The 26644-nt window shown below is 38.8% G+C and overlaps 1 protein-coding gene across 6 annotated transcripts in view; it reads left to right on the forward strand.

Moving 5' to 3' along the window:
• Positions 1-26644, forward strand: part of PDE5A (phosphodiesterase 5A) — a 150098-nt gene that overhangs the window by 87887 nt on the left and 35567 nt on the right. For 3 of the 6 annotated variants that reach the window (XM_021101648.1, XM_021101650.1, XM_021101649.1), the window contains exons 10-14: positions 846-1021; positions 4589-4648; positions 18404-18556; positions 20089-20235; positions 24997-25122. In XM_021101648.1, the coding sequence (XP_020957307.1) occupies positions 846-1021; positions 4589-4648; positions 18404-18556; positions 20089-20235; positions 24997-25122 (662 nt within the window). The remainder of the gene's footprint in view (positions 1-845; positions 1022-4588; positions 4649-18403; positions 18557-20088; positions 20236-24996; positions 25123-26644) is intronic. The other 3 variants (XM_021101652.1, XM_021101654.1, XM_021101653.1) reach the window with 1 other exon arrangement.

Raw genomic sequence — 26644 nt, forward strand, 5'->3', positions numbered from 1 at the left:
TGTGTACTAAAGTATTGAGCACAATACCTACCCGACAGAGGACACATGATCGAAGTCTTTATTGCATGTGGAGAGGCAGAAGAGATAGGACTTTAACAACACTGTTTTATTCAGAGGTAGGAGGTCATCAAAGTCCTCCCAGAGACTACTAGGCTCAGAATCGCATGGAACAACTAGTTAATAAAAATTTGATGTAATCTCCCATTTATGTTGACTTCATGTTTGACTTGCAAAAAAGGGCCAGAACTTGGGAGGTTAGGTTATTGAGCTTCTTCAAAGATTTCTAAGTAAATAGACATTTATATGTGTGTTTATTAGCAGTGTCAGACATGATCGAATATGATTCTTCGGGATGCAGAGGTGTATATTTGAAATTTGAGACTATGCGAATTGCCTGTTTCCTATATTCTATTTTTATATGTAATTGTGTTTTTTAACTTACAGTTTCTCAGTAAGGAAAGAGTCTCTGTGACCCAAAATTCTGATGCACATCAAAATTGTTCTGTTGGCAAGTGTACAAAAATCCAATTAGTCTCCAAAGGACAGATTGTCTTTGGGGACTTAATTGATCTAAAATTCGAGACTGAGTCTGGAAGAAAATCATACTCTAGGATTTTTTTTAACACAGACAACATACATTTAGGGCTATGTGAAAGAAGTTCTCATTGTAAATTAATTCAGTTGGCTTTTCTAGCTTATGTTTGTAAGAATTTATTTGCTTATTTGGAGATGCCAAGCATTCCTAAGAGAAAAGTATAAGACAGTCTTTGGTAGGGGGGTGTTTAAGTCAGTGAAAACTATGCTAATGAATATCAACATTTGCTCAATTTCTTGGATTGTTACAGGGGTTTGCCAACTTGTAAATAAGATGGAGGAGACTACTGGCAAGGTTAAGCCTTTCAACCGAAATGATGAACAGTTTCTGGAAGCTTTTGTCATCTTCTGTGGCTTGGGGATCCAGAACACACAGATGTATGAAGCCGTGGAGAGAGCCATGGCCAAGCAAATGGTCACGTTGGAGGTGAGCCAACATTTACAGGACTTCTCAGCCTCTATGGCCATACACTCAGCTTATACTTTTCTGTGTAACAGCTCTTGGTGTTTGTTGTTATCCTTACAAGAAGTGTGTAATTTAGATGATCAGACCCTGATTTCCTCATTTAAACAGCTAAGGAAACTGAGACCTAGAATATTTTAGAAACTCATTGAAGGTCACATGACCAAACCAAAACTTGGTCCCTTCAGTCCTCTGCTTCTCTGGCAGAAAGCAATCTTTGACCCTAATATTCCATCACATGAATGTCTGCTGCTGCTGCACCCTATCTGTCCCTTCCCGATTGCCTGAGCCTCCCCGTCTCTCCTTGCAAGCAGTAGTGTTCACACATTTTAAAAAACAAAAACAGGAGTTCCTGTTGTAGCTCTGGGGTAACAAACCTGACTGGTATGCATGAGGATACACATTCAATCCCTGGCTTCGCTCAGTGGATTAAGGATCCAGCATTGCTATGAGCTGTGGTGTAGGTCACAGACGCAGCTTGGATCTGGCATTGATTTGCTGTGATGTAGGCCAGTCGCTATAGGTCCAGTTCAACCCCTAGCCTGGGAACTTCCATATGCTGTACCTGCCGCCCTAAATAAAGTTAAAAAAAAAAACAAAAAAAAAAAAACCAGAAATCCTAAGTACTCAGAATCTTAAATGAGGAAAAGGGTAAAACTCAAATTACACATTTGTAGATCCCACTTCTGAAAATTCTGATTCAGTAAACTTGGGTAGAGGCTGGAAATCTACATTATTACAAAGCTCCCCCAGCCGATTCTGAATGTGAACCACTGGCTTAGGAAACTGACCTCAAGCAGACTCCCTCCCAGGTAGGACTGGCTACCCACTTGGCCAGCCCTTTCCACATGTATTTCACTGACTCCCTGAAAATGTTCACTTCCTGTAACATGGATGTTTCTTACATTACAAACCAATATATGGAAATAGACTTCAAAATGGGCAAATATCTTTACTTATTCATACACTGACGTGAAATGTATTTGAATGTTTGCCTACTCTTATGCAGTCGAGATCAGTGGGAATTGGTGTTAGGGGTATGGATGGTGACTTTTCCTGTAATCCCTGATGAGTACATACTTAACCTAAAACCAGAAAGATATACATTGTAAGCAAAATTGACTAATAACCAAGATGGTATACTTGACTTTCTGACTGTATAACAGTTTTGCTAAAGTATTATGTAAGCAATCTTGGATTATAAACCAGTGGAAATTTGTTTCACACATATGTGTGTATAAATAAAAATCCCTATATTTCAGATTATGTAGATGTAAATTTTAATCCAACTTTTTTTTTTTTTTTTTTTTTACCATTTGCATCGCTTTGCACTGGAGAAATGAATCTAAGCCAGCTATCGATTAAGAATTATCTCTAAAAAAAAAAAAAAAAACCTTTCATTATGGAAAATTTTAAACATAAGCCCCCATATATTTATTAGCTGTCTTTAATAATTACTGACCCACAGACACTATCATTCCATCCATACCCTTGCTCACTTCTCTGGACTCTTCTTCCCTGTTAATCCATTGATTATTTTGAAGCAAATCCAAGATATTGTATCATTTTGTTCAAAATCTTTATTTTCCCAACTGAGATTTATTTCCTATTTTTATAGTAACTTCAGTTAAATATATGAGTAATTAGGCTTTTCCTTAGTATATACATTTTTCAGTTTCAATTCATTGCAGGAAGTCATATTAACGACCACAGGTTTAGCCTTGAAAAAATATTTTCCTCTGCAGCATAGAATAAAAGCTAGGAACACAACCCCTCATGTTTTCTTATGACAGGAAATTATTTTGACCTAGAAAGCATCATTATAATGACAGTAAAATAGCAATAATAGCTAACCTTTATCAAATGCTTCCTCTGTGTTCTCACATGTATTGACAAAATTAATCCTTACAACCCTGGGGATATGGTACTACTTTAATCTTCAATGTATAATGAAGTTTTTTTTTTTAAACTTAGAATGTCATGTTACTCCATTAATCATTTATCCATGTTGTATTGTACTGATTGATATTAGACTAGTTCACAGTCACGGTCTTAGCCTTTTTCAACAAACCACCTCTGGGGTGTCAATATTAGGTTAGGAGCTGTAACTTGTCAATTTCACAGGCACAGGAGACATTGGCTCAGAGATTCCTGAAGTTTCCTAGTGATTAATGGTTCAAACACTAAGACATGTTCAAACACTAAGGCATGCTATTATATTCTTCTGAATTACAAGATAGTAGAAATTTATATACCATTTGGCTTCAGATTTTGAATTGTTTAAAATGTTAAAAACTGGTTCAAGGAAAACTAGTTTGTGCTGCTGAATTATTTGGCTTACCCTTTCGGGTCTGAAAATGGGGTATCTTTTTATCACTGATTCTAAAACTTTGGGAAATTTTGGTAAATCTGTGTTAACTCTGTCAAAAATGAACTTTAAAAAATATTTTTAAAAAATATGATTGACAATTAAAAATGCAACCACCAGTTTAGTTTAAAACAATGTCTAAAATATTATCCCATTGCTCAGAAGTTAGCACTTTTGAAAAGGGAATTAATGCTTCTCATGTTAAGTTGTAAGAAGATAGTAAACCTGCCTTATTATCTTCTTATAACTTAGCTCCACTAGGGTAATGGACAGTGTACTAGATTAGGAGTCGTAAGCTGGGTCCTAGGCCCTCTTCTTCTTTCCCTGGGTGTGAGTTCACAGCCAGGTTGTGAGAATCCCTGCGTGTAGGTGTCCTTAGCACCTCAGCACTTAATGGATGCATTTATAAGCTAGCCCTAGTCTTAGTTTTTTGTTTTTTGTTTTTTTTGGCTACCCTGAGGCATATGGAGCTCCCGGGCCAGGAATCAGATCCAAGCCACAGCTGGAGCTAAGCCGCAGCAATGCCATATCTACTGTGCCAAGCCAGGGATCGAACCCGCAGCTCAGTGCTCCCAAGCTGCTCCCGATCCCATTGTGCCACAGCAGGAGTTCCTACTCTTAGTTCTTGAATCCTCTGAGTGTAAAGGGGTCCTTGAATCCGTCTGACATTACATCTCCACCCTACATTTTTTTCCTTATGAATTCTACAGTGGTTACAGGCTTCACCCGAGAGCCACTTCCAAACATCAATGACAAAAACGTCAGTTTATGCAAAAGGTCTTTTATCTTAATTCATTACACAAGTAAAAATAACTATAAAGTCATTATTTTTTTAAAGCAACACAAAATAAATTTTCTGCCAAGTTTGAGCTAATAGTGTGGCTTATAAATAATGTGTTTGTTATATCAACAATGTCAGAATAAAAGTGACAATTTTCTTTGAACATAGGGAGAATATAAACTTTCTGTTTTCAAAATAAGCGTTTGAATTAAAATCTGGGATTTTTCTCTCTGTTGAAGAAAGCAGCAAACAAGATAGGATGTTATGAAGAGCCTAGTAATCTCTGCAGGCAGTTTTAGCAGAATTCCAAGCCTGAAATGGTGACCTGTGTTTGATAGTCCTCTCTTGTGTGACCTGCATTCCTTCTTTTCTTACCTTGTAGGTTCTGTCATACCATGCTTCAGCAGCAGAGGAAGAAACAAGAGAGCTCCAATCCTTAGCGGTAATCCTGCTCCTCTTTCTTTGTAGAAATGACTAACCACAGGCATCTAATTAGTACATAAATGTGCTTCTCTCAGGATCACTGCTTCTACTAGTAATGGTCCCCTAGACACTTAATGTTGTAAATATTTAGATGGACATTTATAAAAATGTTTAATCAATTCTACTTTTTTAGGGGCTACAAGGTCACTGATAACACAGAGCAAAAGATAACATTAATTTTGTAATACATTATATGATTCTGATTCCCCCCCCAATAATTCTATAATCTTTACATCTTTTTAGGCCAAAGTTAAATTTAGTTCTCAGTTCCTGGGAAAGTGTGGACAGGTGACTACAAAGTAGTTGTTTGGTTAGAGTAATGACAACAAAGACTTTATAGCTTGGTAGATAATATACCCTGCATTATTAATAATTGAGAGTGATTTTAATTTCTGACCATATGGCTTATGGAATGTTATTTGAAATTGAATTTAAAATAAGGTCCATTCCTGAATTCTCACAACATTATTTAGGATGCTCTGAGAGAAAAGCAGGTTGGTATGTAAACAGAATGTTGTATATTCTAGGTCTTGATCGAGATTGCCTTGTTTGGACAAGTGAAAATTTGAGGCACTGGCAACCAAGGCTGGTTTTCCGAGTTTAAATTTACTTGAGACAACATAGATAAAGTCTATATAAGATGTGATGAGAGTTGCATAAGGAATGAGAAGGGTCATAGAGGCCATTTAGATTCTTTTTCTTTGTCATTATCATCACGGCTTGCCAAATGCCAACCCTCTTACATTTGCTCATGTAAATTTCACAGCCATGCTGTGTAGGCCACGCTGAAGCCAGAGAAGCCAAGCAACTTGTTCAGGGTCGCAATGGCAGGAAGTGGGGAGTCAGGATACAAACCCAGGAGTTCCCGTTGTGGCTCAGTGGTTAACGAATCCGACTAGGAACCTTGAGGTTGCAGGTTCGATCCCTGGCCTTGCTCAGTGGTCTAAGGATTCAGCGTTGCCATGAGCTGTGGTGTAGGTTGCAGACGCGGCTCAGATCCAGCGTTGCTGTGGCTCTGGCGTAGGCCGGTGGCTACAGCTCCGATTGGACCCCTAGCCTGGGAACCTCCACATGCCCCGGGTGCAGCACTAGAAAAGACAGTAAGACAGAAAAGCAAAACAAAACAAAACAAACAAAAAAAACAAACTCAGGCTCTTTCTAGAGTACATGCGCCTGACCACTGCCCTATCAGACAAGCCCTCAGAGAGGGAGAAGGTTAAACATGACCTTGGTAACTCAAAGAATGATAGGGCCATGAATTAACAAAAGTAGAAATATTAAGAAGGGAAATGGATAGATTCTATTTAGAACACAGTAAATTTGAGGTGCTAGTGAAACAACCAAATGGACATCGTCACGACTGGGAGGGGCAGGTCGCGAGTGAGGAGGGGTTACTGGTCAGAACTAGAGGTGGTGATTTGGAAGTTAAATCATGGGATTTGGGGGATTCCTATGATAGTGAAATAATGGGAATGGAGCAATTAGAAGAGGGTGTGGAGAGATGTGTAAGGCTGAGGGCAGAACTCTGGTGGATGCAGGTTTAGACAGAGAAGGTATAGGAAAAGAAGCCACCTAAGGTAGAGAAATGGTCGCTAAATGGAGGGAAGATTTAGGATAGGGCAGTGACACAAAAGACAAATAGAACAGGTTTTTAAAGGGATGAGATCCCATCAGTTGTTATAAGAAGGTCGAGAAAAGCTGCTGGATTCAGTAGTTATGTAGTTTCAAGAGTGAAATTGCAAAAGCTAAGAGTCAATGGTGAGAAAATGGAGGACATGAATATGGACTATTAAAAAAATAAGTTTTGAGTGAAAGAGAATGAAATAGCTAAGGAGGGTATTGCCTGTATCGGGTGAAGTTTTTTATTGTTTGTTTTGTTCTATGTTTATGAGTAGGGGTTGCTCACAGGCAAGAGAGCCAACATGTCCTTCGACAAATGGAGAAGGTGCAGGGTGAGTGTGAGACTAACAGTGCAAGACAGTGAAGAGGCCTGAACTTTGAGGTGGCCTAGTCATTAAAGAGACATTTCTTTGGCCAAGACAAGACAAGGGGTATAATAATAATGATGCTGATGACGTAATAGCTGCCCTTACTGAGTGTTTACCATAGACTTGGTATGTTTGAAGTTCCTTTTGTGTTTTAACTAAATTTATTAAATTCACAAGCATCCTATGGAGTCAGTGTCATGAGCATTTTGAAAATGGAATTTGAGGTTGAGGGAGTTTAGATTATCCTACTCAGGGTCTCCTGGATCATGAGTAATGGTGCCCAGTACTAAGTGCGAGCAGTCAGACCCAGAGCCACAAGTCACTGCACAGCACGGAAGATAATGGGTTGAGAGAAGGAAGGAGAAGCAGAACTTTGAGATGATCTTGATTAAATCACCAAGTAGGAAGTTTGAATCATTTGCCAAGTACAGTTGAAGGAACTTGAGATGACTTCATTTTGAAAGGTTAAGCCTCTTTGGGGGTTAGCCTCATTCAGATGGGCTGTATTTCTTTTGTTCACCATGATACTTGAAAGAATGAGCAGTTTTTCAATTATTTACAAAGGTTTAGGAGTTTAAAGTCTCTCTCACATCAGGCTTAATTGGCCCATTTGTCTAATCCTCCTAGAGCGATGAAGTTTTGAACTAACTGCATACTGTGAGTTGGAAATGATCACACGGAGAGATACGTTTTGAAGTGCTTTCAGACACCGTGGGATTGTTTAGTTCTGAAATGAGGGCAAGGTTACACTTTGCCATGTGTTGTTTTAGATAAATAAAAGCTGCCAAATGGAGTCATTTCTAAAGATAATGCTAAAAAAACACACAAGATATTAAACTTTGCTTTTCACTTTCAAAATAGCCTAGTTTTTCATAAAAATCTGAAAAGTATTTTCTCAATTATGTTTATAATTTTAGCAAGAGAAAAGCACTTTGGGAAAACTGAGAATTGGTATATTGCAGTATTGTTCAAAACCATCTGTTGTTCCATTTGGAAAATAGATTTCTGGCAGCTGCAATGAGAAATTTAGGATTACATAGCTGTAGGTCAGATAATTCACTTAAATTGGTTGAAATTCAGCAACCAATGTCAATTCTAGTTTTCTATCAATCTAATAAAAATTCCTTGCAGCCCCAACTAAACAGGTGTCTGCATCATCCAGCAATTACCAAAATTGCTGTCTTAGTCATGTGTCTGGTGGTTTGTTGCAATTTAAAACCTAAAATAAATTGAAAAGCTATCAAATGCTTCTTAATTTTTATTATTATAAATTAGTTCTTAAGAGAATTAAATAATGGGCTTAAGTAGACTATTTTTGCCTTTGTTCAGAACAGTTTTTTAGTTATACGAAAAGTATAACAAAGTTTATGGGAAATTCGGGAGCCCTTTTCCCCCTTGGTTTACTTGAGTTTTTTAATCTCATTTTTAGTCTTATTTTCTTGTGGCATAAAATTGGGTGTAGCAGAAATATGGCCTTAAACAAGCATTTTGCCATATACCTTTTAATGATCTTTAGTCATAAGTTATTGAGATAAAAATAAAGGGGCCCCAGTTGACCTAGTTATGGTTATTAGAAAGTTATTAGTTAAGATATCAGAATGTAATAAATGTTTATTACAAGTAACTGCATATCTGATTGCTCGATTGCCTTTTTTGCCATCCTCTCTTGTTAGAAGAACAATAAATATATATGTATTAGAGTTTAGATTTTTAAAATAGTCTTTTCAGTTTTGTCTTGGAGTCAGTGCTGATTCAGTCCAGTCCCTCTAACTTTTGCTTGATAGCAATTTTTCTTATCACCAGTTATGTACCTAAAAGCAGAGACCCCGTTAGGATCCTAAAGGTTCTTCTGTGTCAAAATATCAAGAGAATTGCAACAGAACAAAGGGTGGGGGGAAAAATGTATACATGTAAGGATAACTTGATCCCCTTGCAGTACAGTGGGGAAAAATATATATACATATATATATATATCAAGAGAGGGAAAAACTGACCACTTTAGCAGGACTTCCGAGGACAAAATTTATACCTCATCTTTCCCCCCACCTCTCTTTTTAGGGCTGCACCTGTGGCATATGGAAGTTCCCAAGCTAGGGGTCCAATTGGAGCTCTAGCCATCGGCCTACACCAGAGGTACAGCAACATGGGATCTGAGCCGCATCTACAACCTACACCACAGCTCACGGCCACACTGGATCCTTAACCCACTGAGTGAGGCCTAGAATCAAACCCACATCTTCATGGATGCTAGTCGGGTTCGTTAACTGCTGAGCCATGACCGGAACTCCCTATACCTCATCTTGACCTTAACCTTTAGAACTAGAAACTTCACATGAACCGTCTGGGTCAGGCATGTGTGTGCTTGCTGCAGGTAAGAGCCGTCAGGGCAGAACTAGACACCTGACCCACATTTCTGATGCCCGAGGCAGTATTAGAGTCTAGAGCCAGCTCCTTAGGTCGAGATGATCAACACATCCCCGCACTTTGGGGGGAAATCTCTGTGGACAGTCAAATTATAGATGGAAAATTTTGAACAGATAATAATAAAGAAGAGTTGACCTTATGATATTGATAACCAGTGTCTCTTTTGACTGTAGTAACAAGGCATCTAGTAGGGTGCTTTCTTCCTCAAAAACTGCTAGAAATAATACTCTGGAATAATTTGAGTCCATTGGTTGCCACATGCAGTTACATAGCTGTCGGTAACATGAATTTGGCTATATCTTTTCCACCTTACAAGACTTAGATTCCTCCTACTTTCATTTGATAAGCTAATCTTACCTGTTTTGCTTTGATATTTTACTAGTGGATTGCTTCCAGTGGTAGTCTTAGCTGCAAAGTGTGGTGGACTGTTCTTGAGCTTCTATGTACTAACTAGATGTTAACCAAATCTCTGTGTATTAGTCCCAATTGTAGTCATACATTTTCTCTGTCTCTGAAGTTTTATATGCTTATACATATTTTATTGGAATCTTGACATTATTTTGTGCGTTCTTTACATGGCTTTTAAAAAATGTATGTTTATTAATGAAGTTGTTTTTTTCTTTTCTTTTCTTTTCTTTCTTTCTTTCTTTCTTTTTTTTTTTTTTTTAGTGCTGCATCACAGCAAATGGAAGTTCCTAGGCTAGTGGTCAAATTGGAGCTGAAGCTCCCAGCCTACACCGCAGCCACAGCAACTCGCTATTTGAGCCCCGTCTGTCCTACACCACAGGTCATGGCAACCCCGGATCCTTAACCCTCTGAGTGAAGCCAGGGATTGAACGTGCATCCTCATGGATAGTAGTGGGGTTCATTTCCACTGAGCCCCAATGAGAACTCCCTTTATCAAGTTTTTTATAGTCTGTGCCTCTTCCTTATTGAGATTTAAAGGAGTTCATTTATATAATATTGGAAAGAAGGAAAATAATAAAATATGTTGATATAGTTATTTGAAGAAAATATGCAAATCCAGTCTTGCTATGCCTCATTCATTTCTTTATTCTCTTTAAGATTTGGTACCTCATGCTGAACTGAATATTCACCTTTCTCGCTATTAGTAGGTTTCTTTCTCATCCATACTTGGATCCACTTCCTTCTTAAAGAAAGATATACTCTAACAGCCTTGTAAAGTAATTGTGTGGGGGATTTTCTTTAAAAAACACATTTTCTGGGGAGTTCTCGTCATGCTTCAGTGGTTAACAAACCCAGCTAGTATCCATGAGGACGCAGGTTCGATCCCTGGTCTCCCTCAGTGGGTTAAGGATCCTGCGTTGCTGTGAGCTGTGGTATAGATCGCAAAGCTTGGAGAATCCCACATTGCTGTGGCTGTGATGTAGGCCAGCAGCTATAGCTCCAATTGGACCCCTAGCCTGGGAACCTCCATATGATGTGGGTGAGATCCTAAAAAGACAAAAAATATATATATATATTCACATAAAAACTTGAAAAAAAAAACCAAAACACACTTTCTGTATATGTTAAACATGGCAAGAGAAACATTAGCTTTCTGTAAAGTGTAATGTGATGGTGGTCAAAGTGGCATTTTTCAGACTCGGACCCAAACTTCTCTGCATAAGAGTGCCCCAAGCTGTAGTGATTTATACCCATAAACAGAACTTGAAATACCTGACTAAGCATCTCTCTTTCTAGCCACCAATAACCGCATCAAATATTTTAATTTTATTCCTGAAAATAATTTCCTTAAAGAATAAATATTGAGGATCATCATCTCTTTTCCTCTTAACGTTTATATTGTGTAAACACCAAGGAGTATGCCTTCATAAAACACTGAAGCTGATTGGAAGAATTTGATATTTTATGAAAGACCAAGTTCAGGGGCTGCCCTTCTCCTCAAACTTATTTTAATAAATAACTCCTTGAATAGAGCCTTTTCTGAACAATAAACTATTGGGAGTTATTTTTATAATTTTTATGTTAGCTTTTGAGATTTGATGCTTCAGACCTTAAGACGGGCTTCTGATTGCATTGTGACCTTTTTTGTATAAAGATTATACAGTTGAGCGACTTATACAGCCACACGTCTTTATTTTTTTCTGAGGTTACCAGAGACTTTGCCACAGGCTAAATTAAACCTTTTTCGTGAGGCATCCACCAAAAATATTAAACTCAAAATTTTTCAAATGACTCTTATATTTACCTTACCCAAGTGTATCATTTTCCATGAACGTGTGTTTTATGGGCTTCAAGAAGACTCTACACTTCACAAATGTATTATTTCCTAAAAAGTTTCATTTCTGCACTTGTGTAACAGGGACCCCACTGTGTCTCTTTTGTTGTATAAATGGACTTCATAATAAGGCATAGTTGAATCAAAGAAGGGCTTATCATTTGTTTTAAGGAGGCATGATAAAGCTCAGGATGATTGTCTTTGACTTTAGAAAAATAGATGACTTTATTAGTCAGGGTTCTCCAAAGAAAAAGAACCAGTAGGAGATCATATACATATATACGCACATAGATATAAATGAGAGGGAGATTCTGAGGAATTGGCTCACACAATTCTGGGGACAGAGAAGTCCAGCAGTGTTCTTGCTGTCTGCAGACTAGAGACCCAGGAAAGCACCTGTTGTAATTCAGTTGTGTCTAAGGGCCTGAGGACAGGGTCGCTGATGGTTGGAATCACATGGGAGCCTGAGAAGATATGAGATATCCCAGGTCCAGCAGGCTAGGAGGAAGCTAAAGGGACAAATTCTTCCACCATTTGTTCTATCCAGGCCCTCAATGGATTGGCTGATGCTCACCCACTTTGGGGAGTATCATGTCCTTCACTGAGTCACGGATTCAAAAGCTCATCTCATCAAGGAACACCCTCACAGATACATGCAGAAATAATAGTTGATTTGTGGTCAGTCAAGTTGAGACCTAAAATTAACTATTACGAGTGACTAAAAAAAAAGTAGTTAAATGTGTACTTACATTCTCTATTGTTGAGTTGTGGGATCACTTGTGCAAACTACCGGCATATTTGTGTTATTGCACTTAAAAAACTATGTACTTCAATTATTTATATGTCTGTCTTCTCCATTAGACTGTTCTTGAGTAGTAATAACAACAGTAATAACAATAACAGCTACTATTTAGTGATTGCTTATCATCAACCTGGTTTACATGTTTTGGTGAATAACTGAATGAATCAATCAATAGATCCTGAAAAATGTAGACTTTTAGATAACCTGTAATCTAGCATGAGATAACACAATTCATAATCCTTCAACTCATTCAACAGGATCATGCTGTTTTTTTCCTTAAAATGGTTATGACAATAGATATAACTTAATAGTTGATGAAATGAATAAAACAGCCTGGTATCTGAACACAGAACCAGATGTGTCAGGGGTGCCGAGATACATTTTTCATTGCCAGCTTTTACTTTCAGGAATATAGCTTGATGGTTAAGAACCTGGGTCTAGAGAGAGAGGTCTAGTTTGAAATTGCTGTTCCATGACCTCAGACAAATCTGTGACTTCTCTGTGCCTCAGTTTCCTCATCTGTAAAAGGAGGATAATAAGAGAACTTACCAGAGAGATGTAGTGACCAGAGTTCCTGATACAGACACCTCCATTAATTCCTAGTTATTGTTAGTAGTGCTAATAGTGGGAGGGAAGTCAGTTCTCCTAATGGAATAGGAGCAGCATTGAGGTCTTCATCTTCGCTGTCATGTTCCAAGTCTTTTTGCCCAAACCATCCTAACTGTGTGCACTCAAAGAAGCTGTTGGAGGTGGGGGGGGGGGAGAATTCCCGTCATGGCACAGCAGAAATGAATCCGGCTAGGAACCATGAGGTTGCAGGTTCAATCCCTGGTCTCGCTCAGTGGGTTAAGGATCCAGCATTGCCCTAAGCTGTGGTGTAGGTCGCAGATGCAGCTCGGATCTGATCCCGTGTTGTTGCAGACAGAGTTGTTGGGGGACAGAGGGAACATAAAGTGCCCACTGAACTGAGAAGGTATCTTGAGACCAAAAAATGAGGCAGCAACTCCATGTAATCAGTGGGTCAGTTTATTGCAGGGTAACTCACAGGGTAGGATCAGGTGGACAACAATCTGGAAGTATTTGCAGCTGCACTGTGCACTGCCGAGGGGCCACTGGGACAATTTTCTAGTTAACCTAGGGTAGTGGGATAGAGGCCTGAAAGCAGGGAGTACATTCCTAAGTCAAGATGTATGAATGGGTTACTAGTCTTGGGGTCACTGAGAATTTGTCAGCCTATCATTGTTGTAGGCTAGCAGTGCGTACAGGATACGTAGACCTAATAATTGTTAAACAATGTCTATTAACTACAGAGCTCTTGATGACAGAGAAGAGATTTACTGCACAGTACAGTTCTGAGTAGGGTCAGTGGAAGGACAGCAGAAACTATACCTGCCCAAGATGGCATCAGTTATGCTAAAAATGTACACTCATTTTCTAATTAGCCAAAGAACAGGTAGGTGGAAAACTTACTGGAAGAAAAAAAAAACACTATGTTTTGTAAAAAACAAATGTAAACCTTTTGTTTGTGAAATATACCAATTCTCTATTTACAGGGAGTAATTTAGAGTTGATCATTTTAAGTAACTTCCTACCAGAGCTATTAAAAAGTGGAAAACTTTGGGTCATTGCTTTCCCATCCTGAGTTTTCAGTGTTCTTGGAAGTAAATGAATCAAACTTCAGTGATACTTAAAACAAGCTGAGGCTGATTTTTTAAAATTACAATAATGAAGTATCCATAAAAGAAGGAATTCAACATAATTAAAATTTTTCAAAAGTAAATAGAAATAATTGAACTATAAGAGCAGGAGGTGTAAGCTACCATTTATCTATTGTGTATGACAGAGCATAGCTCTTTACTAATATTATAGGTCTTTGCCAAATTAAATATTATGGAGGACTGATTAGGTGCTTGGTGATCACAAAAAAATGTGTCATTTATACCTTCACACAGTCACATTTACCTCCTATTTTATGTGGGTTTTACATTGGATGTTTCAATTATAACATTAGATGTTTCAAATGTAACAGTGACTAGTCAATCTCTGCCCTCAAATGTAACAGTGACTAGTCAATCTCTGCCCTCTTGGAACTTCGAGAAGAGTGAAGGATTGTATGTATAACATGTAATGTTATATAATTACAATCAGAAAAAGAGTAATAACCATATAGGCATTGTGAAATTATATACTAGAGAGACATATTCTGGAGTGAATGGTACAGATATGTAGTTGTCCACATCTGCTCAGATATCTCAGTTCTGTTCTTGGTGCCCCACTTGCTGCTCATCGATGCTCTAACGTTCACATAAGAGGTGTGGCAAGTCTGTGATTTCATCCTACACTGTAATTCAGCAGCCTGCAGGATAAGATTCTGTGTGGGTTTCAGCTACAGTGCTTCAACAAATAGAATGCTTCAACATTAGAATGTTTTAGGAAAGCCATAAAAACTCTCTACTTTTCTGACCATGACCTGACCCTTTAAAGCCCAGAGTGTCTACTTTCTCTCTTTAACTCCTCCAAAGCATCTAGCCAACCTTGTACCACACCGTGATATGGTACCACCACTGGGTCCACAGGGATTTCCTTCTGTGTAACCTCATGTGATGATGTAGATGACTATTACATGTTCCTGGTTACTAATAGCCAGTCCCTAATGCAGCAGTTCTCACATCTCAGCACTCATTCAAATCATCTAGATTAGAATCTTGTTACAAGGCAAATGGCTGAGTCCCACTGCCAGAGCTTCTGATTGAGTACATCTGTGTTGGGACCCAGGAATTTGCATTTTTAACAAGTTCTCAGGTGCCAGCCACTGCCCTGGGAAAAAACTTTGAAAACTTTCCACTGCTCTAATGGAAACCTGCTTTCCCTTCTGCCTTCAAAACCCAACAAAGTCAGCTGTCCAATCCCAAATTCCTAGCCTTGAGAATGCACTGCCTCCCAACGCTTTGCCTAATACATTGCCATGGGGTTCAATTGAAGATAACAGAAACTGCTTTAGCTGTTCCAAGCAGAATTTAATTAGGTGCTTTCAAATCATTGGAGAGGGTAGATGAATGACCCCAGGAATGAGTCCTAAAACAGAACTACAGATCTTGCTCATGTAGGCCAGAATCAGAAAGCCTCTGGGCCATCTCCTTCCAGAATCAACCACTGAAGCATGGTTTGGGGGTCAGGAAACTGCTGTCAGAACTACAGTCTCCACAGCTGCATCATACCCTCTAGATCCACATTTTAGAAAAAATAGGTTCCTCATGAGGTAGGCACTGTGTTAGTTTGAAATTCAGGTCTCTCTTGAGTATACCTCATTGAAGAAACCAAAATCCAGCTGGAACCCTAGCTGCAAGGGAATCAGGGAAATACTTCTGGGCTTTCTTGACTCTTCAGAAAATGAAGACTCCCTAGAAAAAGGTTGAAATGGATTTATGTTAATGGAGTCTTGCTACAGCATCTATCACAAAGACCAGTGAATATTTCTGGTTCAGCTGAGACAAAAAATGGGAAAGAACTACCTATATGAAAACATGGGGGTGGAGAGATGCATTCCAGGAAGAGGAGGAAAAACAGTTAAAGAGGCTCAGAAGTGAGAAAGAGTATTAATTAACCTTGAAAACAAATGGCGAAAATATAGACACCTCCCTCCAACCCCGTATTAAAAAAAATTAATGGCAATTTCCAAAAATTCAATTTTGGGCATCACTGCAGCAGGTATAGAGGCTACCTAGAGGTTACCTGGTCTAACCCTCCTCTGCACTCATGCAGAGGCTCAGGTACTCTGTTTAAGCCAGGAGTTCTGGGATATCCCTTCTCTCACTTGTGAGGAAGCCAGACAGAGTGACATGTATGAGGAACCAGACATGAAAAACACAGCATAACCACAACAGCCAAGGCGCCCCATCCATTTATTTAACAAGCCGAGTCAGAGATGGAGCATGGACCTGTACAGGAAGGTCGCTGGCAAGCTTTAGATGCCACTCACGGGGGCAGTGGGTTCCAAAGTGAGAAGACGGAGATCCTGGAGTCCTATGGACACAAGAAAATAGAGAGGTTGAACATCTTGTTCAGGGCGACAAAGTCAGTGTAACTTCAGAAGTAGAACCTCTAATACTGAACATTCGTTTTTACCAGGTGCTTTCGAGTGTCTCTTTTTCTAACCATTATCTAATACCACAATGCAAATGATATAGCTGGGCTAGGATTTTGCTGCCTGGTGATCAGTTGGTTATTTAGCTCCTTATCAAACAGATGGTATTTGAAACAACTGGTTTGGATTAAAAATCACTGAACAATTAAAATATTTTTATAACTGAATACTCCTTGCTTTAAGCCTGTCTAATCCTATTCCCAAAGGTATTTCCAGTTCCACTCCTGGGGAATTTCACTTTCAAAGTTGGTTGGTAGTTTTGCTTTGTTTTTAAATTTTTTGCAATGATGAAAAGGGACCAAGGTATTAAAGAATCATATGGGAGTTCCCATCGTGGCTCAGCAGTTAATGAACCCGACTAGTTCATGAGGACGTGGGTTCGATCCCTGGCCTTGCTCAGTGGGTTAAGGATCCAGAGTTGCTGTGAGCTGTGGTGTAGGCTGCAGATGCGGCTCAGATCCTGAGTTACTGTGGATGTGGCATAGGCCAGCAGCTACAGCTCCGATTAGACCCCTAGCCTGGGAACCTCCATTTGCCACAGGTGCAGCCCTCAAAAGACAAAAGACCAAAAAAAAGAAAAAAAAAAGAAAGAATCATTAAAAAGGGATTTAAATGAAGAATTCTCTAAAGAGTCACAAGAGGGAACTACTTTCTTTATTAGAGTGGCAGATGTAATTAAAAAACTTGGAAAAATAACATTATCCTACCAAACTGTTTGCCAGATTGAATGCTTTAATCTGGTGAGCTTTGTGTATTTTTTGCATTCTATATTTGGTTATTTCGACATAGATAAGAACTTACAGCCCTAGAAGGGCTTAACTGTATTCAAATTAAACACTAAAATAGCTAAACAGTGTTTCCTGAGAATTTGCAGGCATTGTGCTCTCACGTGGAGTAATAGGCAGTATCGGGCAGTGTTAGGTGGTATTACAGCAGCTCCAGAAGTTTTGACTTAGATTAACTGTAACACATATACACTTTTACAGCATCTTATTGCTTTATAGAATCTATAAAATACATTATTTCTGTTAGTCTTCAATATCACCATGCTTAAGTTATATTACCACCATGAAGAAAAACAAAGTCAGAAATCTCACTTTGCAAATTCTAACAAATCATACTGTCAATGAAAGGAGAGGCTGTGAAAATCCAGAATTGAATATACATAATCTTTCCCAGAAATACCACGTACTTTTTCCCTGCTAGTAGGAAAATGTAGAATATTTTGTTTTATAAAATGGTAGAATGACAGACGGTATTTTTTTTTAACATCCCCTTTATCCTAAGTCCTTTCAGGGCAAACAGAAAGTGGAATTCTCTTGTGATGGCCAGAGAAGCCGTTTTCGGGAGTTTTAAATGATGTGTAACTTTCTCATGGCTTATTAGCTATCAGTCCCAAGGATTGTGAACCTCTGTATCATTGGCCACAAGGTTCTCCAGGCCCCCACTAGGTCAGCTCAAAAAGGTTGAGTCATGGTGTGGCATGGCTGCACAAGGGGAAGAAAAGATCCTTTTCTCCCAGTAGAGAGCAGTTGGGAATCAGAGTATTTAATGGAGGGAGGCTCAAGCCGTGTTGGCTCTCTTTATCCTGTGGTATTTAGAATGTCCCTTGTGAAAGGAAAGAAAGAAAACTTCCTGCTGTAATTGTAATGATGCACTAGGAACAAACATCTGTTCTCTTGTGCAATATGTTTAAGGGAAGCAGCTGTTATGTGCTTTGAGTTAAAAGGTGGGCTTGCTCCCACCTCCACACTTCCAGTTCCACTTGAGTTGTCTGCTCCCCCTTTGATGTTTGAGGCTGGCGTCAACAATGCAACCCTTTAGCTAAATGTCTTCAGTCCTCCTCACTTCCCCTAGTTCAGCCCACGCATTGCCTGTGGGATTGACTAAACAGAATGCAGATTTTCCTGTGAATTTGGGCTTGGGGGAAAGAGTTTTAGTTTGGAGTGTGAAGAGGGTGACATTCTTTTACCGTTTAAACACATCTGGTGTATGTAAGTAATATGTGACAGTCAAAAGGAGCAGAGAAGGTGCAAATGCCCTCAGGTTGGTAGGGGGAAAAGCTCTAAATTGCTCCATAAAGTTTTATTATTTGTGACCTTTTTACTTGACAGAAGATGGAGGGAAAGCAGAGAAGTGATATACCAGATGCTCAGAAGAAAATTTGGAGGGAATCAAGGAAAAATCGTTACAGAGAAGAAACCTGGTTCAGATTTCCTCATTTTTCTTCCCTCTGCCCCACACAAGTTAAAGCCTCTTTTCATCAGGTGAACCTCAGCCAAATCTGACTAAGGCAGTTAAAGTGCTGGCAGAGTAAAATAGTCAAGGGGTGGAGGAGTGGAGCTTTTTGTAAGTTCTGATGCTGGCGGGGGCCAGGCAGGAAATTGAGGAGAGAAGCCTGACAGTTCTGCTCAATCTGAGGGAACCAGGGCACCTCCACCATGACAGGTGTTGCTTCAAGGGACTTGCGGCTCAGTGTGGCCTGGTTTTTCAGAAGACATCAGAAATCCTTTTTTGTTGTTAAACTCTCCCAATTTTTAGGTACTATAACAAACTTGGTGATTGTTTTAAAAATTCAGTCTCAAACAAACAAATTGGAGTGCACTTGCCAGGTCTGCAAGTTTTCCAACTCAGGTTAATGGGCAACACCCTCCTAGGAGGTTTTGGGATCTTAGAACTAGAACTTATGACTCAACTGAAGGGAGTGAGATTTTCCCCTCCAATCATTTAATAAACATATTAATAAATATCAAAACTGTTATCCATCAGTAGACACAATGGATACAAAGATCTGTAAGATACAGCCCCACTTGTCAATCGTAGTGTAGTTAGGAGACAGATTAAATTACATGATAGTGAACTTCATGAGATTAAACAGGTATTCCTAACGTGGGGCTAGCTCAGAAGGGCATTTAATAACCCTTCTTTGGATGGGAATGGTGCCTTAAAGAAGTCCTTCAGTTAAAGAGAGCAGGAGAAACAGGAGGTAAAAGGAACACTGATGAAAAAGAGTAAGGTGTATTTGAAGAAATTGCAGGTCTTTACATTTGTTACAACAAATCAAAACCAAGAATGTTAATTAAAAAACATCTTGCTTCTAAAAATAAAACCCGTTTTTCCACCCATTGCCAGACCTACTGAATCAGAATCACTGAGTACTTTTAATAGGCACCCTATGTAATTCTTGTGTTCAGACTTTGGTGAAGTACATTCTGTTGGTCCTAGACTAGAGATGGTGTCAAATCTGAGAACAGCATAGTCTGCCTGCATTGGGAGCTGGGCTTCTGTCCTTAACTAGCTGGGCCACCACAGGTAAGGAGGAGCTCCTCCATGCTTAAGGTTCTGAACTTGAAAAATGTAGCTAGAATATCCATTTCATAAGGTTGTTTTGAGAATTGAACGTAAAATGCTTAGAATATTATCATTATCCTGCTCACCGCCTGATACCTAGCCCATAGTACTAGGATGGGGGTGGAGAACAAATACCTCTGGAAGAAGTAACGCTGAGGAGCTGTAAAGGGGCCAGATCACTGAAGTCCTTAGTTCTGCCTACTCTGCCAGGTAGTCTCCACCTGGCCTCCCCGGAACCATATTAGTTACATGTGGCTCAGTTTTAAAAAGCAGGAATAGCTCCTATATTAAAAGATTTTGTATATTGTATGAAAAGGAAACATAATATATTGTATTAAAAAGGAAACATAATCTACTCTTTCCCTATAGCAAAGCGAGAAAACATAGTGAATCACTCTTGCTTTAATTGATAGCTTTCTTTCCTTTTTTTCTTCTCCCCTTACCTAAGGCTGCTGTGGTCCCATCTGCCCAGACCCTTAAAATCACTGACTTCAGCTTCAGTGACTTTGAGCTGTCTGACGTGGAAACGGCACTCTGCACAATCCGGATGTTCACTGACCTCAACCTTGTGCAGAACTTCCAGATGAAACATGAGGTAGGAATGCAGTGATGTCCTCTGAAAAGCGTGTGTGTGTGTGTGTGTGTGTGTGTGTGTGTGTGTGTGTGTGTGTGTGAAGTAGCTTTGGATGTTAGTATTGAATGAAGATTTTTAAGTTTCAGTGGTTCATATACTATCACCTAATCCATCCCGGAGATAAAAGAAAAATCATCCGCAATTAAAAAGACATTTATTGGGTTCCCACACGTCTCAGGCACCAGGTTAAAGAATAAGGGAGTGTATTCCCAACAGTGAGAGCAGGATGTGCAAATGCAGGGTGACAGAAAGAGGAGTGGGGCGTGAGGCACGGGTTGAGAGGGTGAGAGTGGCAAGAGAAGCAGATGGAGAGGAAGGTGAGAAACAAATCATGTAGAACATTGTATGCTTTTCAGAAGAATTTGGATTTTATCAGGAAAACAATGATGAGTCACTGAAGAATTTTAAGCGGGGAAGTAACATGATCTGTTTGTGGAGGTTATGATAACACAGTAGAAAGAAGGACCAAAACAGAGTGAAGTCCTTTGGAAATGAGAGAGGAAAGGGGTTGATGTGAAGCCAGGCTCTTTGTTCAAACAGGGTCACCCACAAGGGGTGAAGATGGACATTGATTTTGATCCCAGTTGATTACCTTAATTACACCTCTCAGAAAATAGCAAGACTTAAATCAATACTTTCTATTACTAGTTGAGAGATATTAGGGAATTCTATTTTGTTTCATAATGGCTACATGGATTCCATCAAAGAATAAGGGAGAATGGAAAGGACTATTTGAAAAAAAATTCAGTAATTTGCCTGTAAACCTATTTTTTTCTGGTCAGTTGAATGTCTGGTCTCCTCCTACAGATTTCCTATCTGGATATATAAATACCTTGAAGGCCTCTACTATGTAGCAATCCATTAATTCATAAAATGAAGATTTATTAACAATACAGAATGTACCCAGCACTGTGCTAGGTACACGTGTCAGTGATGAGTGTTCCCTTCTCTTAAAGCCTCACTGAAGCACGAAAACTAAGGGCTGATATGGCTAAGGTTAACACAGTGTCATTGATGGTACTACGGGTGGCCCAAATCTAGTTCTTTCTGTAATTTAACCAAAGTGTGTATCACTCTGCAGTGAGAACAAACAACTGTCTGTAGACTTTTCTCTAATAATACTTCATTTCTATTAGAGTACGTTCATTAAGGGACATCATGTCATTTAATTACTTCAAGAAGCTCTTAGGAAAGGTTCTTTGGTTATTATTGTCCCTGTTTTACAAATGAAGAAGATGACACAATATGATAGAGTAGAAAGTACATGGGTTTTGAAGCATAGCTCTGCTAGCAGTTAGCTCTCATTTCCTTGGGCAGTTTAATCTCTCACATTCTCACATTCTCTGTTAATTGAGGATAATGGTATGACTCCCTCTATGGGAGTCTTGTGAGAATTACGCATGCATCCACGTGGTTGTTATTTGTATGCATGTGTGTACACTTGTATATTTCACTTAATACACGGGTATAGCATATGTTCACGTATCCCTTCCTTAGACCGAGTTTGACCATGGTGATATCACCCTATCACATTTCTCTGTTGTAGGTTTAGGGCTCGTTTAAAAAAAAAGCCTTTTCTATTAATAGAATGAAGAGCTCATCTAGAGCCAGAAGTTGTAAATGTGAATCTCAGTTCTGCCTCTGGCTGGTTATAGGACTTAAAAACTAGATACTGACCCCAATCTCATTGCATTCCTGAAATCTTCCATACTTGAAACTCGCAACAGTTCTGTCCAAAGGGCCTGTCCAAAGCAAAGGAATGTGATCTTTATACCAATATATGAAATCCTTATAAGTTGCTTTACTATTTCTTAAAAACATAAGTTCTTAGTTAGCACTTGAGTTCAGAGATGAAGATAGTCCATTCAGAATTTCTTTTGCAATCTTTCTGCTTTCCTCTCCTTGAATTTTTGTTCATTAGATATTTCTCCTCATTGTCTCATTCATCTGCTCTCCTTTTCTGTTTGAATAACTACTGTTCTAATTCTGATTGACGTCAACTTGAGCATTCTGTCATGCTGGTTGGTCTTCTTGCCTTAGTGACCCTTCTGTTTTTCTTATTTCGCATATTATTGCCACTATAATTTTAGGATGATAAAATTAAAATGTTATTGCTAGAGAGGATCTTAGCACCATGAAGCATCTGACAAAGAATATTTCCTACTGAAAGGTATGTCAAATCTTCATATCTCTGCTAGGCTTCCAAATCTTGAGTAACGCTCCTATAACTCGTGCTGATCTCTGAAACAGATTCTTTAGCAGATTTGCGTGTGCTGTACTTGTTTTTTTTCACCTTTTTTTTTTTTTAAATACAGTTGATTTACAGCAGAAATTCACCTTCTGTCTTTTACATGTCATTCATTCCTCCCATGAAAGGACAGGGTGGCTCTGCTTCCAAGTCTGCCCCAAAGACATACTTTTCCTCAGAACCTGACTCAGGCATTTCTCTTCCTGGGAGAACCTAGCATTGACCTCATACTGCTTGGAATGCTCTTGATAGCTTATAAATTTGTGCTCTCATTTTTATGTGGATTTATCCATTTCCTTTATATGTCTACTTTTGTTCTTTCACTACTGATGGAGATTCTCTCTTTCTTTCTTTCTTTCTTTCTTTCTTTCTTTCTTTTTTTCTTTCTTTCTTTCTTTCTTTTCGGCCATGCCCATGGCATGTGGAAGTTCCCAGGCCAGGAATCAAACCCTCACCACAACAGCGACCTGGGCCGCCGTGGTGACAAGGCCAGATCCTTAACCTGCCATGCCACCAGGGACTGCCTGATGGGGATTCTTGAAGGCAGAGGCTGAGCTGTTGTTTTCTGTTTCTTCTCCTTCTCCCGTAGCATCTTAAGTATGCCACTCAGGACTTAGGAAGCCTTTGAAATCATTGGATATGGATTCAGTGTATTGAGCATGCTCTCTAGGGTCATCTAAACTGCAAAAAATTATTAAGTAGTCCTGTACAAAAGATTTACTCCAGATTCGAACATGCCAGACATATCCACCAAGCATGTAGCAGATCTGACCATAATTTTCCTAAATGCTGTTAAGAACATTCTGATAACAGAATCCACAACTCTACTTAATTAAATCTAGTTACTAATTTTAGGGTAGAAACCTAAAATAGTTCAATAGGCCCATCTTAATAGAAGCATGTAGGGTAGTCCATCGGGAATTAGGTTTCATAGAGTCATTTTGGTCATTATTTCACATGATATGATATATGTGCCTATTTAATTATAACTACAGATTATCATTAGTAAAGAGATATGTCCATGGATTAAATTTCTGGGTATTTCTCTTATTTTCTTGGATTCTTTAATTAATACCCATTAATTTTTTACAGCACTTCACTGTCTAGTTTCTAAGCATATCAAGGAAAGTTGACAGCTGTTATTTAAAATTCTCCTAATAAGATGAATCCATTATCTTCAGAGTGGACTTTGCTCAGAAATGGTCATGCTGCGGTTGTACCTGTCAGTCTTAGGCACACAGAAATCCTCTTCAAACTATGGTTACTCAGGGCTGAAAGAGCTAGGGGAATCTGGGTTCTTTTTATCAGAATTTTCTGTGAACTGTGTCATATGAGAGGGAACAAAGAGACCTGAAAAGAAAAGGGAGGACATGGAAGCATTGAATTTTCTGCCAAATCCTCTATAAGCAATTTCAGCCAACAAAGAAGAAACCTTGTTTTTTGGCCTATTTCTATAGCCCATCATACTGTGTGGAATATTGTTAAAGCCACATTCTTTTCCCTGGTACTTTTTCCATTCCCCAGGGCAATGCCCTTTGTGTTTGAAATATTTCCAGTGACATATGTAGAGAGAAGCACATATTTATTTTTAGGGATCCTCAAAAGTATAGTAAATCATTCAGAATTGAAGGGAGGCAGACTCTGATGCTAACACAAACATGAAATTATCATGCTTAGGGCCTGTGGGTCTCTGGGAGTTTTATTGAATATTCTCCTTAGGAGTTGAATTAAACCCAGCTTGCAAGATTTTCCTGAACAATCCAACCTTTTCCCCCCCATCGTTTAAAATATATGTATTTAAAATACACACACACACACACACACACACACACACACACACACACTGGGGCTTTATAAATTACTTCTTGGTAACCAAGCAGTAACTCTGGCCTGAATATTTAAGTGTAGTCTAAAAGGAATGAAATTGAGACTTGGAGCTCCACTTTGTCCTTGGATGTGTGCTGTGTGGCTTGCCCCCAGTCCACCTCAGAGCCTTGCAAAAATAGCTTTGCAGGTATACAAAATGCGGGTGTGAGAAGAACTGAAGAGGGCTGCTTGCATGGCTCTGAGGGAGAATACAGGCACCTGTGACTGTCTACTTGGATGTTCCTAACTGATTACCCACGGACATAATATCCTTCAAAAAGCTAATCTGCAACCTATGCATGATAAAAATACCTTAGAGCTGCCTTGCATTTTATCTTTAATTTCGCTAGTGTGGTGGTTTGCATGATGAGCTCTGGAGTCAAACTGCTGAGGTTTGAATTTGGGCCCCACCCTTTACAAGCACCAAGACCTTGGGCAAGCTACCTCTGTGAATGTCAGTTTCCTCATGTGTAAAATCATCAAAATGGTCGTGTCTCTCTCTGAGTCCTGGGGATTAGGTGTTAATGCTTTGTACAATATATGAAGATTAGTAAATGTGTGATAAACATTAGCAGTTACTGTTAGTATTTATCTTTTATTTCCTAAAGGTCCTTTGCAGGTGGATTTTAAGTGTTAAGAAGAACTATCGGAAGAATGTTGCCTATCATAATTGGAGACATGCCTTTAATACAGCTCAGTGCATGTTTGCTGCACTGAAAGCAGGCAAAATCCAGGTACTTCTTAGAGCCATTTAATTATTTAAGACATTTTGTTGCTTTAGTAGTAAAATTTACAGCATGTTCTTTCAAATTTGTTTTTAATGTGCACTAATGATGATTGAGAATAATATTTATTGCCACTTAACATTTTGTTAATTAAAGACTAGTTTGGCAAAATACTTAATTACTAATTTTCTTTCATATGTAATATATACATCATATTTAAAAATCTTTGAAATAACTTCATGTTAAACTTAATAGCTTATAGGCAAATAAAATACTTCTTTCAGAGGAAAACTCTGCAGTATAAGAAAAATTATCAAATTTCTCATGTTCCCATTCCATCTAACCCATGTTGGAATTCCTCAAAAACCTCTCAGGTCCTGAACTCAGCTCCATAGATGAGTTCTGGGTTCTCTATTGCATTTTTCTCTGGAGCACTCTGTTAGTTTTATAAGTACTTTCATGGAAAAGGTTTTGGTTTCATATACATTTACCAGAGACTGTTTACAAGGAGGATCAATGCAGAAAACATTCAAGAAATTCGTTCCTTTCCAGGCCAAATTTTTCATATCTCTGTCCTTAGATTCTAACTTCAGTGGGAATCGACTAGTTATTCTAGGTAAGTGATTCCAGGCACCCATCATATAACTGTTTTTAATTCAGCGCTTCCATGCTCTTTTTTTATTTAATAAATTCTAAAAATGTTATTCTCTGTCTCTACTTTCATAGAGTGCACGTTTTAACTGGCTAAAGCTGAAAAAAAAAGAAAAAGAAAAAGCGATTGTTGTCCAAGAAGTCATATCACATACCATAGTAGTATTTTCCTATAGCGAACATTTATTAAAAATAGGGTGAACTCATTTGGGGGCATGAGAAGATCATAAGGACTATACCACTGAAAACTATCCTTGCTTTTTGTAAAGAATAACAAAATGGTGATTTTTGTGTACGTTGTATGTATACTCTATAGAATGTTGAACAATTCGAGCAGAGTGAAACTGGTAATAATTTCAACTTGGAGTTTCTGTTGTGGCTTATTAGGTTAAAGAAGCCGACTAGGATCCATGGAGATGTGGGCTTGATCCCTGGCCTCGCTCAGTGGGTTAAGGATCCGGCCTTGCCACAAGCTGCAGCACAGGTTGCAGTTGCAGCTCGGATCCTGCATTGCTATGGCTGTGGCATAGGCTGGCAGCTGCAGCTCTGATTCAACCCCTAGCCTAGAAACTCCCATATGCCTCGGGTGTGGCCCTAAAAAGAAAGAAAATTAGTAATAATAATTTCACTTAGTGTTTTCTTGCTAATAATGAAGAACAGTAGTATACATAATACAAATGGCAGGTATTTTTAAAAAATAAACTATATTTGACTTTGGAGTATATTGTGCAACTTTTTAAAGCCAAATTTTCATTCCTAATCCTTTTTTTTCTCCCATTGTTTGCTAATATTCACATTATCTGTGCTCCTTAAGTATAGAGCAACTGGTAGCAGAGAGTGAAGGAAGCAGAATCTGCAGGGAACTAAAAGCCAGAGAGAA

This window comes from Sus scrofa, chromosome 8 (assembly GCF_000003025.6).
Source record: "Sus scrofa isolate TJ Tabasco breed Duroc chromosome 8, Sscrofa11.1, whole genome shotgun sequence".
In the NCBI taxonomy this organism is placed as follows: domain Eukaryota; kingdom Metazoa; phylum Chordata; class Mammalia; order Artiodactyla; family Suidae; genus Sus; species Sus scrofa.